The following is a 14,507-nucleotide window of genomic DNA, read 5'->3' on the forward strand; positions in this document are numbered from 1 at the left end:
GGAAAAATTTATTGTTCAGTGGACCTCAACCCCAAATTTCCACCTGTGCAATCTTCGTCTCAAAGCTGTAGTATAAAACTTTTATGAATATCGGCTTTCTATAGAATGTTTTGTGTTTGTTGTATTTGGGTTTTTGTGTTTGGTTTTTTGTGGTTTTGGTTTTTTTTTAGTTTTTCACTAATTGTTTTATTTCATTACCTTTTGAGTTTGTATTTAAAACCTATGTTATTGGCTACGTGAGTTTTTAAAAGCCACTCTAAGGCTGGATTGAGCAGTTTAAAGGGTATTTCATGTAATAAATGAGTTTGCATATTCCTACTGTATGGGGAAATTATGGGGCTTTTTTTAGAATGAAATAAACATGTACATCTGCACTGGAATTGTACAGGGTATTGTATAGATGAGAATATTATTAGTAAACTACAAATGAAATTTGATTTATATTTTATATATGCTAGAAGTTAAGCTAAGAACAATGTGAGTGAAAGTACCTTAATGTTAAATTTCACTTGCCACAGTTGAATTCTCAAGCTTATGTAGGTGTCTTAGTTCCTTTGTGTAGCTTAGGTATCAAAGATTTTTAGCAATTACTGATTTGTTCTGATAGATCAAAGACAGGTCCATTTTGGTATTCTGAAACCCATCTGTGAAGCGTGTGGAAGGATTTAGGCATGTTCTCACACAATATGGAAATTTCAGATCTATCTCGGATATTAATGTTTTAAGTAGAAAACTATTCTTTACATTATGTACCGTTTTCCTTCTTTAAGGATACTGTTCATGATACAGCAAATGATTACTGATCTTGGTGGGCTAAGGTGGTTTTGGTATTTGATCAGATTTGCTGACTAGTGAATAATCCCAAAACTCTTCTTACCTTCAAAACCTAGCTTATCCAAACTCTTGAGAACGGTTCTTAGAAATATTATAGAGGGCTCTGGAAGACAGCTAAAATCTTACCTGCCAAATATTCTGCTGCAGGCCTTAAAAAAAGAAGCTGTAAGTGTATTTCCTTATGAATCCAGGGAGAGAAACTGAAGTTCTATAACTTCAGTTATACCTAACCTAGGAATACAAATATTTGAATCAGTTTTTCAATACAAGATGGAGTTAAGACTGGTAAAGTAGGCAAATATAATGAGGTCATGCTTCGGATGTCATTGAAGGTTTACTTGAACTCAGTCTATGGATGTGTGAAGCTCTGTTTGGAGGTAATTGTAGCATTCACATAATGTGTGAACACTTTCCTAAATGGAAGTAACATTCTGAACTTTTATGCCATATTAGATATAACTTCAAGCAAAATCTCAGTTAAATGTTAGCTCATTTACCTAGGGACTTTAAAAACACACTAATGGAATTTGCTATCTGTCAATTTCTTTATTTAAACTGTTAATACTTTATGATGTCCCTAAACGGTATGTCTGAAATAATGTAAGAAAGAATTAATGCATGTTCTTTCACACTAAAATACTCCTCTGCTGTGAATAAATCATAGTAGATGGGGAATGCACAGAGTCTATTTGCAATTCCTAGCCTGGAATGCTAGTGGTCTGTCTCAGTTTTTAATCACTTTATTCTCCCAGGGTTCTGAACTTTTTAGTCATTTTGCAATTTAGAAAAGCTATTAACTGCACAATTAAATCATGTGCTACTACAAACTGTTAAGTGTATTTAATGCAGTTTAACTAATGACTGCCACTATCCTGTTCTTCTCCCCTTACCACCTAGTGCTTTAGAAAATCCAGTAGTTCCAGTGATCCTATGACCACAAAGTGAGACAGATAATTTTACCTATCTTAGTGAAAACAAAATATGCTTTTAAAAAAACAAACAAAGCAACAGGCTTCTGTTGGACTGAAACTGCATCTAAAGGGATTGAAATTACCAGAGAAAGCAAAGGAAGATTTGAACCTCCTCCCAGATTCCCATGCTGTCTCTCCCTTGTCAAAAAGGATCAAATTATTGGGTTTTTTTTCTGATGAAGTTGCTAATATGTGCTTGTTATTATCAGTTTGAGCTCTAATTCGAAACCTGTGAAAGTAAAATTTCATTGTCACCAATATCTAGCATTTCTTCAAGGATGTGTTAAGAAGCATCTTCCACAGTTTAGTATGGGTACACTACGGATACTAGAGATTGGAGAGTAAGTGTGTAGGAAATTATCTGTAGAAGCCATCAGTTGTTGATTCAACAATAATAATTAAAACTGAAAGACTTTCATCTCCCAAATGTAAGAGTCTTATCTTCAGTCCTGTGCTGGCAGTAAAAATATTAGTGTTATCAGTGCTTATTTTATACCCCACTCATGTTATCCATTATACCCCAAACATACTTTTTTTTCCTGATTGAAGTTCACGATAAAGGGCATACTGTTCTGGTTGCTATTCTCCTGAATAACCCTAGCACAATTGCTGAGCATGGAGGTCCTTTCTTTGATCTCTGCACAAGGCTTTCCCTCTTTGTTAGAATACCAGGAGGCTTGGATTGGGCCCAGAGAGTGGTAGTGAATGGAGTTACATCCTGTTGTTATCTGGTCACCAGTGATGTTTCTCAGGGCTCAGCATTGGGGCCAGTCCTGTTTAGTATCTTCATTGATGATCTAGATGAGGGGATCAAGTGCACTCAGTCAGTTTGCAGGTGACACCAAGTTGGGTTGGAGTATTGGTCTGCTGAAGGGTAGGAAGGTTCTGCAGAGGCATCTGAACAGGTTGGAATGGTCTGAGGCCAATGGTATGAGGTTCAACAAGACCAAGTGCTGGGTCACAACAACCCCAGGCAGTGCTACAGGCTTGAGGAGCGGCTGGCAAACTGCCTAGAGGAAAATGACCCAGAGGTGCTGTTTGACAGTGGCTGAACAAGAGCCAGCAGTGTGCCCAGGTGGCCAAGAAGGCCAAGGGCATCATGGCCTGTACCAGAAATAGTGTGACCAGCAGGACCAGGGACGTGATTGTCCCTCTGTGCTCAGCACTGGTGAGGCCACAGCTCAAATCCTGCTCTGAGCCTCTTAAGTCAGGAAGGACACTGATGGGCTGGCGTGTGTCCAGAGAAGGGCAACAGAGCTGGTGAAAGGTCTAGAGAGTAAATCCTGTGAGGAGTGGCTGAGGGAGCTGGGATTGTTTAAGCCTGGAGAAAAAGAGGCTTGAGGGACACCTTATTGCTCTCTACAATTACCTGAAAGGAGGATGTATCCGGGTGTGGATTGAGTGATGTGGCAAGAGGAAATGGCCTCAAGTTGCACCAAGGGAGGTTTAGATTGGATGTTGGGAAAAATTTCTTCACTGAGGGTTGTCAAGCACTGGAATAGGCTGCCCAAGGAAGTGGTAGAGTCAGAGTCCCTGGAGGTGTTTAAAGGACTTGTAGACCGGGCACTTAAAGACATGGTGTAGTGCTGGACTTGGCAGTCTGGGTTAATGGTTGGACTCAGTGATCTGAAGGGTCTATGCTTCTAAATGTACAGTTGTCTCACTTTGACATTGAATATAGCCTGTAGTTCAGCTTGAGGCTTTAGGGTTGTGAGTGTTGTGAGTTGTGTTTCACGTTGCCTGGTAACTGCTCTCCATGTGTGGGATGATTAATAGAATTTGAAACAACAATTCTTGTGCACCAAGAAGCCCGCACGTTTTTGTTTTGCAGTCTTCTGGCTCATACATAATACTTTGCTTTCCTTTCCCTTCCTTTCCGTGGTAATGTGGCAATCTTGCAATATTACATGTTCTTGTTGTCTTAGTAGACCCCTGTGACTACAAATTCTGACAAAGTAGACTTCATCAACTTAATTTTGATGAATTTCAGTTCATTAAACTTATTTCCTTGTGTATCATCATCATCCTTTTTCTGGAACAATTATTTCCTACCAGATCATAACAGATTGAAGAGGAATATTATGAATTTGCAATAAAATATATGACTACAAGACAAACCACATTAATACTTATGCTGCAGGGTTATGAAACAGGTGATTCAATATAAAGACTTTAATCAGATTAAAATTATAAGTGGTTATATAAGAGGCATACGTTGTGTTATAATTAATTGGAACTGGGCTCCAAGTATGTTTCTAAGAAGTCTTAAAAAACCCATTAGAAATGTGAGTTTTCAGGCTGTTTCTGTGCAACAGTTATTAATGTGTTAAATACAGTTTCAGACTCTGTATTCCTGTTGAGTTCAGTATTCTGCAGTTGCGTTCATGACGTGCATGTCTGTTAGCAGTCAAGGCGGGGATGCTGAAGCCTGAATCAATGAGGATTGAATTATCCTCCCCATGTTAGAGGAAGCTTCTTCAGTGCAGGGTTGTGACTCACCATGATTTAAGAATTTTGCTTTCAAGTTGCCTATCCTGTAGGCAAGAGAGGAATTCGTTTACCACTAGTCTCGATTTAGCATCCTGAATTTTTAGTTTAGATACGTGGCTGCCACAAAGGTTTGTGGAAAGAGAAGTAAGGAAATGAAAGTACTTCACTTGCTACTGCAGAAGAAATCCAAGAAGTTTGCTATGGATTTTGTAAAACACTGAGAGGACTGTCATCAAGTACTAAAACTTCTCTTCACATATCTTCTCATTTTTTTATTTTCAGTATCTTTTGAAATTGTAATAAAAACCACTACAAAATTACCACCTTGATTCATTGTTACTTCTTCCCTCCCTCCCCCCTGCCTCCTACCTCTATTGAAGACACTTTTATGGATTCTTTTACTACAACTGAGTTTTGACCAAGGCATGCAGCAAAGGGTTGAAGTTACCCTTGTGTGGTTTTCTGAAGACCTGTGTCTTATTTTAATCTTTAGCTATTTTTCCATTCACTTTTGATCACTTTGCTACTACCATCTATAATTAAAAAAATACGTTTGTCTGTAAAGTAATTATGTCTTTTAAAAAAACAGCATTTGGGTATATGGATTAAGTAATTCACTTTAAACCGTTGTGTAGGGTTAGATATTCTTTAGATATTGACAGAGGTTTCAAAGGCAGGCAAACAGACCTATGTGTAGAGTCGATTTCTGGTACCAACAAGCCCATTGTAACGCAAATTACTCCAGCTACCCAGTTAAGTTCTTTGTCGCAATGAGATGCTTTGGTGACAAATTGAGATGGAAGAATTTAGGAATGCAGACATACAAGTTGGGGAAGTCAGTAGCTTATTTCTTAAGAAAAGTTTTTTAACATTGAGTACTCTCAATATTGGTAATCTAGACCACAGCTTCTGAGATCTGACACTCTGTTTTATTCTAATCTTGATGGTTTCCATCTTAGTTTTGTTTAAGTTTATGGACTTTAAATGCAAATTAAATTTAAGCATAATGAAACACTTTAACTGTATTCTTTATCCATTTTTGTATCAACATCAGAAATCTTAAGATTTTTTGTAATTCATCATGTTTGCGTAAGATGTGTTCCTTTATATTCTTTTATTTAGTTCTGTGGAGTAAATGAAAGGCCCGATTTACTAATATCTCAAATTTAATTAATTCTTTCAAGGTGGTGTATTGTTTTTTTAAGTGACGTTATGAAGATAATTCATAATTTTATTTAAACAACTCAAGGATTTGTACTTCATCAGAGAAGACCAGGCTCAAAATACCTTTTACCTACCTAATTTTTTAAAATAAACAAAGTCTGTCCCTTTTTTTCAGATTTGCTATTTTCACAAATAGTTTACATATTACTAGAAAGGGAAGAATGCACATATTTGCATTGTTTTCAAAAAAAGAGGGAATTGTAAGCAACAGATTGTTTTCAGAAGTGTCACTTTCAACTCATAGGCTTTAAGTCCAAAAAATACCAATATACATACCTTAAATAGTTTATAGAATAATAATAAAAATATTTCATTTGGCAGTTCATCTTATTTCTAAGGAAATTTTGTATATATCATTAATCTGTTTTCATGTCACTACACCTACTGCTTTGAAAAATGGGTAGAAAAGCCTATAGCTAATTTCAAAAAACCTATATAAATCTTGCATGCAGTTGTGATGTTGTATGTTACCTCCTTAGTGAATAAAACAAGTTGATTCAAAGATTCTCTGTATATCTGTCATTTTGTCTTTTGGTAGGCTGATGAGGTGGTGGATGAATATAATGAAAATAATTTTTATGAATCTGATGAAGAACAGAAGGAGAAGGATCAGAAACTGAAAAGCACCTATACCATGGACCCAGATCACAGGCTGCTGTTACGAAATACAAAGCCCTTGCTTCAAAGCCGAAATGCTGCTGTATGACAAATTGCTTTTTCATTAAAATGTTAAACTACTAAGTATCTATGTTTTTAGAAAATTTAGGAAATTGAAAAGAAGTAAAATCTACATCTCTTTACAAGTGTGAAAATGCTCTTTAGTAACTTTAGGAGAAGCTATTTCAAATTTAACTTAGCTTGTAAGCAAACGTGTGCACTGATTGTGGTACGTGCTCCAGATAATGTGGATAAACAAAGTATTAGCAAAAAATGTGAGAACATTTGAATCCAACTTAAATAGCATGTGATGACTATACCATAGCTAGCTTTTAATGCTAAAGCCTTCAGCAACTAGGATGGCACAAACTGTTTTAGTGGTACAGATCTACCAAGAAAATCATACTTATTATTGATTCATTAATTTGTTCTTTCTTTTGAGTCTCACATTTTAAAAGTAGACAATATACACCTTGAATTATTTTGTCAGTCCAAGCCAGATTCATAGTGGTGTTGCCTTGGTAGGGTTGCAGGATAGATACAACGTCATGACTGCTGTATGATCTACATTATTTCCATGAAATTTTAAAATACGGGTAAATTTTTAGAAAGAGAAAAACCTATGCTGATGGTGAATCATTGTGATGTTAATCAGATCACGGAATATTATTTCTAACCTCAGCTTGTCCTGTCTTCAGGGAAAAGTCTTCCAGTGATAGTGAGTATTCATATCACTGCAAAAACAGTTACTGCACCATGATTAAGTCACCTTGCAATTATTCCTGATAAGCTAAGCAGATCAGGTTGTAGTTCTCCGTTGGAAAATACTTCTAGATTCCTAATGTCAGACTCCTTAAAATCACTTATAATCTGTGAGCAGACTTTGGAAACAAATTGATTAAGTTTTAAGAACTTTTTGCTAGAAATCACTGTTTGATGGCTATGATATTTCCTAATTTAGCATAAAGAAGGGGTGCATTTGATATGTTTGCCATCATACTTCGCTGAGAACAGGTTCAGTTACTTTTTGCTCACATTCCATAATTTTCTTATCACTGTTAAATATGGTCTTGGTTCTCATATTTATGATCTTTAACTTCCACTATAACAGTTAGATATTTAAGTGCACTTTGACAAGTGAAATCATGCTTCTTTCAGTTGCTTTGAATTGTTACATGGATATTCATACCTGTGTAACAATTCATACTATTCAAATACAGAATTTACTTGCAATTAAATTAATTGCTTTCTTTGTGACCTTACATTTTTCTTTGTAATAAAAGATACCTGTATTATATTGCTAAAAATATTTTGGTTATTTCCTGTTTTCAGATTTTTTTAATCACTTTTTATTGCTTAATAATAATTTCTGTTTCATTAATACTAAGATTTAAGATACCGGGTGAGGTGTCATCATGATGGCTTTGGAGTCTCCTTTCTATGATTTGTTTGAAACAGAGAGTTATTGTGACAGTATTGTAGGAAAGGTTGTGACATGACATATTCATTAGCATAAAGGTCATATTTTGTCTTTTACTTATGAGAAAACTTAAAAAGAAAAAATAGTATGAAAAATAAAAAATAAAAGTGCATTTCACAGCAATTTCCAATCTTGGCTCATAGGCAACATAAGCTGCTTATATATCTGTCTTTTGCTTTTTGCTAGCCAGGATATTAGTATACAACCCTGTAGTGTTTACTTTTTTTGGATTTGATACTTTAAAAGTTGCCAGTAAAGGCAGCTGTTGTTTTATAAATTACATAATAGAATAATGGAGTGAAATATTTTAAGTGGAAAGTAGATAATAGATAATGAGGGATTTTGAACTTGTATTAATAAAGTCAAAGCACAACATTAGCAGAATTTTTAAAGAATATTTCTTCATTAATTTATACAGCTGATGTTAGCAATACTGTCTTGTTAGGGATGATATTGGTATCTTTACAATTTGAATTATGTACTTTTTTCCCTCTCATTGTGCCTCTTCCTACGACTTTCCATTTATTATGGCATACAATAAATACTGGGAGGAAGTGAAGGTACTTAATTGGTAAAAATATATTAATTCTGGTGTTCTTCCTCAGTCTGCTTTGTTGATCTCGAAGACTGCAGGTAGGCACTTTGCTTTCTGAAAAAGAGTGAGCTGGTAGTTCTGCAGGTCTGTAGCAAATGTGATAACGATTTGAAGTTAACATGTTGTTTTGAATGTTCTTCTTTTAGGTGGTAATGGCAGTTGCACAACTTTACTGGCATTTGGCACCAAAATCAGAAGCTGGTATTGTTTCTAAGTCATTGGTGCGTTTACTCCGTAGTAACAGGTAGGTCAAGTCCGTACTTAACATTACTAATTTTTTGTGAGAGCTTTTGTGCATACTTATTTAGCCGTAGTTGTAAGAACGCAACTGTTTCATTATTGGTTTCATTTTAAAATTGTCCTGTAATACTCATTTTTACTCAGAAAATTAGGATCATTGAAAGTAATTCCATCATTTTCGTTACCACATCCAGGATCCTTCAATATTGTATTTTATTCTGTGACTTTCATTCTAACAAGAATCATGGCTGCCTTGTTAGTATTGAAATAGAGGCAGTACCAATTGATTTGCTTAGGGTCTTGGTTTTTTTTAATTATTGGAATTTATTAAAAATTTACTTCCACCCATTTGCTGCATAGAAGTGGGTTTTCCCTGCTCAGTTTTTGGATTTTGAACTTCCATGTATATATGAGACACTATTAAGATGTTTTCAGAATAACTTTCTAACTATACCTGGTATTTTTGTTTAGAACTTCACTATGAGAATAATTTACATTTTAAATTCATTGTTTGTGTCAAACATACACCAAGATTTTTTTAAAAAGTCACTTTTGTTATGCCTGGTAAGATTACTCAGAGGTACTTTAAATTTTGTAAGCTCTGTCATCGTAGAACTCTTTCTCTGTAAACTTCTGCAACTTACTCATGGCTAATATCTTTGTCGTTTAAAAATTAGTAAAGAAGTAAAATTGGGTTATGTTTTCATGCTTTTATTTCAGGTAAGAATGAATCACTGTTATTTTAGTGTTTTGTTTTATAGTTCTCTGTGCTTCCCATTCTCTGTACAAAGATAAGTAAAATGGCTAAAGCAATTTGGTACATGCACAGATAAACTCATAGTCGCAAGTAATATACTCATTTATACTCAAATGTCATTAAAAGAGAAGTCACTTTTCTCTTCTACCTCAACTAGTGCCTAAAATGTCACTAGTCTTCTGATTTTCCTATGTTGAATGGCTTGTCTGTTCTCTGTTACCATTCTGGGTGAAACACTTCTGCTATTAGAGCCACTTTGAAATGGCTTTTGCTGTTTGCCCTTGAAGTTATGTGCCTATGGCCTTTAAATTAATGTCAACTAAACTATAATCTAGTTAGGGTGAGAGTACCTGAAAGAGCATTTCATAGCAATTTCCAATCTTGGTTCATCATGTGCAGCTGATTATTTCCATGTACCTATGTAAGAATTACACAAAATAGGTTTAAAAGATATTAAGTACATCTCTATTATTACTTTTCTTTGTAAGCAACAGTTGTAATTACCTTAGAGCTATTGAGTAAGAGGAGATAATGGGCATGATGATTTCTCTATTAGGATGTATTTGCAGCATGCAAGGTTTGAGCACTCATGGTTCAGAAAAATAGTGTGTAAATCATTGTTTAGTTTTTAAGCAATTGGTGGCACAAATTCTGCAGTTTAAAAGCTTTAGACTGGTACTCAGATTTCTTTTTTCTCACTTCTGCTGAGGTTTTGAACTAATACATGAATTATGAGAATGCCCTCCAATCATGTTTAAAGTTTTTGTGTTAAGAATATTACGTAAATCTGTTGTCTGTATCTTAGGAAGACTATTATGTAAAAGTGCTGCTTTTTGATAGATTTGTATGCCTGCCAGTGTAAACCCTCAAGTCAAAGGAGACCCTAGCCCTTTTTGAGAATTTTTAGAAAAATTGTTTAAGACCAGAAAAGTCATAGCAATTCTTGCTAATTGTGCAAGGATTAACTGTTCTTGTAATTAATGCAGTCATTTCAACACTGCGGATAAAGGCAGTATGTTTTTGTTCTCCAACTAAAATATCCTGAAATACTTGTTCCAAGAAGGTGGTTGAAATGTAAGGTTTTTGTAAGTGATTTTCATGATATTAAAATGATCAATGGATTTCTGGTTTAAATAAATACCCAAGGTCCCCAAGAGGCACCATTAAGCTGATGTGAGTGAATATTTTTGCATATTGGCATTTTAAAAAATAAAAACCTGGTTTCATGCGTCTTCTTGTGAAGCAGATGATGAACTTGTAGCAGTTGTCTTCAATGTTTGTGCCAAAACAAATGTATAACTGACTTGGCATTCAAATAAAATTGGACTTTCTTTACCGTGTTTCATTTTTCTATGTATCTTTAATTTTGTGGAATGACTCTTATTTTTTTTTCACATTCTAGGGAGGTGCAGTATATTGTTCTGCAAAATATTGCCACTATGTCAATTCAGAGAAAGGTATACCCTATTTAGAATTTTCTAAATCATATTTTATTTGAAACACAGGAGAGCTACATAAATATGTTCTGATTTTCAGGGTATGTTTGAACCTTTTCTGAAGAGTTTCTATGTTAGATCAACTGATCCAACTATGATCAAAATACTGAAGGTGAGTTTAAAAACAAATTCATCTGTATAGTGCTGGACTAATCAGTTTTCGACAGGAAGGTAAAATCCTTTTCACTGATATGACACAACTCATTCTGTTTGGTTTCTTTTCTTCGCTAAGAAATATAGAGTTGTGGCGCTTAGCTTAAGTCCACCAGTGTCCTTTGGGCTTGTCAGGCTGCCTAAAAGTTCTCGTTACCGTGTTGCAGGTGGCAGATGGGCTGTGTTTTCCACTACAGTGTTTAAGACTTTTCAATGATAGAGAGCACTACAATTTTTATCCAACCATCCATTCTAACATTGTAGAGTTTGACTGTTTTCATGCGAGGAAGGGAGTCTTTAATACTGTTAGCTTAAATGGAGTTTAAGTCTTTCCCCTGTACAAAATGGGGCAGTGTTAGAGTCCCAAATTCCCTTTGAAGTCAGCATTTGATATGAGAAGTACTTTAGGCTTTCCTCAAGGTCACATCTCAGTGCATGTTTTTTGACTGTTGTCTTCTTGTTTTCTCTGTTCTTATTCTTTAACAAATGTGAAATCCTTGACAAAACAATAGCTAAAAAATTCTCTACTGTTATGTGCCTTTTCTCTTGTTTTCCTTTAGGTTGTCTTAGGCACTTGTGTTTAGGAGTGGAAGGTACAGTTTTCTGAAAGAAACATCATTTTTTCCTTATCTTCATTTTACATGCATGTTGCACCCTCATTATGTGTTCAAGAGGGGTACAGTCCAAGATGGCTATACCAACCCCCTCGTGTTTTTATATGTACAACATTAAGTCTAAGTAAATTTGAGGCAAAAAGATATTCTTCACATTTAATGATTATGATAACTGTCAGGAATGCTGTCAGGAATGCCTGCCTTACTGTTATCCAAGAAAAGTCAGTCCCAAAATAATTGAAGTTGATCCATTTAAATTTCCATATTAATTGATAATACAACATGGAAGGCGTGGAGAAGTAGAAATTGGCATTTTTCCTTTCGTTGTCTCATTTGTTTCTTGATGGCTGAAAAATTTAGGACAACCTGAACTGTTATGTGCGTAAGAAAATCTTGTGAATTCTCCATCTCCTACCTTTGTAGTTCCAGCATATCGGCTATAAGACAGAATGATGAGACCCATGGCAGTATTTAAGATGTAGGGGCACCCTGGAATTCATCTGCTGTGCTGTTTAGATTTCTGTTTTGTTCCTTTTTTCTTCCCCAACATCAAGTTTGCCTTTTTGATCACTGGTTAGCATTGAGCTTATATCTTCGCAGATATTTTAATCTCAATTTCTCAGTTATATTTAGTTGTAATCATCTCAGAGCCTGTCATTTTCTTTACAGGTCAGGTTTGTACACAATTGTGAACATTACTTTGCAGATACATGTGCTGAAATTTCTTTTGCCATTTTATTAACCAGTCCCCTACTACTTGGACCTTTTATGCAGCTTTTCTTAGTCAACCTTTGTCTTCATTTCATGGAAAACTGTTCCATCAGTTAAAACTTTGTCACCTATCTTCTCATTACTTTCATAATTCATATATGAAAAAGGCTAGCAGAGATACTTGTGATATTCCATTGATAGCCATCCTGTACTATAAAATAGTCTCCTTTTTTCCTGCCTGTTCATCTTTTTCATTTATCCTCTTGCTTTCTGTGCTATACTAGTTATCTTTAATAGCCTTTGGTTATAGATCTCACCAAACTGTTTTTGAAGTTCTGGTGGACTGTATCAATTAAGTATCCTTTTCTGGGTGACTCCAACTCAAAAAATACCACCAGATTGCTGAGTATGACTTCTCTTTAGAGAGTCAGGGTTGTCTTTTCAGTTTACTTTATTCAAAGGTAAAACAGTTTGGAAGTATAGCATCTTAACAATATGTGCCAAGTGTTGTATATCATCCTTTTGTTCATCAGGAATAAAGAAGAGAGTTTTCACGGTCTGATGTTGTTGATGTTGATTAAGATCTGAGGAATCTCATAGATGCAAGTGTTTCTTTACTGAGTTTAAGGGTCTTTTTTTACAGTTCATCTGAATATAAGAGACAATTTATCCCTCCCCATCTGCAGTTGTGACTGCCATTATTTCTTCTTACACTTGCTAGTTGTCACATGCTAAGGCCTGTTGGGTAACATTGAAAAGCATGCTGACAGAAGTATTTCATTTGATACACAGTGCAACACTAAAGCTAGAGCTTATAGAAAATGCATGACTGAACCCTACTATCCTGCTTTGAAAACTTTGTGAATACTAGCAAGGAAAATACTCCTCTTGAGTGCAATGCTGGTGCCAATTTATACTGACAGTGGTATACTCTGTTGAATTCGGAATGGTATTTTTAGTAGTAGTATCTTTTACTTACATACAATAAAAATATAGTGTGCATGTGGTACTGTTTATAATATTTTAGCTCTTGATAAAATACCTAGTTTTTTTTTTTCTTGTAGCTTGAAATCTTGACAAATTTAGCAAATGAAGCCAACATATCAACTCTGCTTCGAGAATTTCAGGTTTGTAGAGAAGTATACTCTTTTAATGTGAAATGCTCTCTTTTGCCATTATTGAATGTTTCTTTTAGATTCTTAGACTTATATTTTTCAAGTTAAAGTCTTTTCCAGGATAAAATGTTCTCAAAATGGAAATATCGTGATGGATAATGGAGCTTTTTGTAGATGGAGAGGAGTTTCAACATTTTGTTTCTCACTCTCCTTCCAGCTACCAAAAAAAAAATGGGTGATGGCAAAAACTCAAGCATTCTATATTCTTCAAAAAACATTCTACCAACTTGACTGACACTGTACATCACTATATGATAGGATCTTAATTTTAGCAGTATTTGGCCATCAGCATTTATGGCTGAACCTCACTTCCATAAGTCATTTGATGAAATAGTATTATCTCCATTATCTTTGTGTATCAGCAAGATTCTGCCTATACAGTGAAATGGTTGTCTGTCCTTCTTTCTTTCCTCTTTGCTTATGACATCTGTTTTCATTGCTTCAGTTCTCTGGCTGGATTTCTCTGAAAGGTACTGGTTCTCAGGCAGGTAGGTTATTCATAGTTTCACAGATGCCCCTAGTTAAATGAACTGAAACCTCTCTGAAGAGAGAGCTCACCGACTCCGCCAACTTTGCACACAAACTAATTGCTGGTTTTGGTTAATTGCCCCCTGCCCCAGCTTCTTGAAATCATAGGTTTGCATGGCCATGAGCAACCAAAGCTGGCAAGGAAATACTTTCTAAAAGTGACAATAAGGTGAAAAAAGTATGACTATTAATGTGCAATGTAGCTTTCTAGGTTGAATTTATTGTACAATATGTCTGTCCTATGACGATAGTATGGTAAGTCTTTTTTTGACAAGAGTTATGCATTGACTAATGAAAATCCTTTTTCCTTAGACTTATGTGAAAAGCCAAGATAAACAGTTTGCTGCAGCTACAATTCAGGCTATAGGCAGATGCGCAACTAACATCACTGAAGTGACTGACACATGCCTCAATGGCCTTGTATGTTTGCTGTCCAACAGGGATGGTAAGCTAAAAGTTCTGTTTATTTTCTCAGTAGCTGATGGCCTGAAACCTTTTCTTAATGAGAACCACACAGAGCAGAACATGTTAAAAACCATGTTAGGGTTGACTTTTGTAAGAATTTAGGTGACAAGACTGGAT

At 35.3% G+C, this 14,507-nt stretch overlaps 1 protein-coding gene across 3 annotated transcripts in view; it reads left to right on the forward strand.

The window, feature by feature from the left end:
* AP3B1 (adaptor related protein complex 3 beta 1 subunit) overlaps positions 1-14,507 on the forward strand; it is a 147,645-nt gene that overhangs the window by 44,916 nt on the left and 88,222 nt on the right. For all 3 annotated transcript variants that reach the window (XM_017808082.1, XM_017808080.1, XM_017808083.1), the window contains exons 8-13: positions 6,058-6,219; positions 8,398-8,495; positions 10,651-10,705; positions 10,785-10,856; positions 13,287-13,349; positions 14,238-14,370. In XM_017808082.1, the coding sequence (XP_017663571.1) occupies positions 6,058-6,219; positions 8,398-8,495; positions 10,651-10,705; positions 10,785-10,856; positions 13,287-13,349; positions 14,238-14,370 (583 nt within the window). The remainder of the gene's footprint in view (positions 1-6,057; positions 6,220-8,397; positions 8,496-10,650; positions 10,706-10,784; positions 10,857-13,286; positions 13,350-14,237; positions 14,371-14,507) is intronic.

The sequence above is a fragment of the Lepidothrix coronata genome, unplaced genomic scaffold (assembly GCF_001604755.1).
Source record: "Lepidothrix coronata isolate B3197 unplaced genomic scaffold, Lepidothrix_coronata-1.0 Scaffold22, whole genome shotgun sequence".
Taxonomy (NCBI): domain Eukaryota; kingdom Metazoa; phylum Chordata; class Aves; order Passeriformes; family Pipridae; genus Lepidothrix; species Lepidothrix coronata.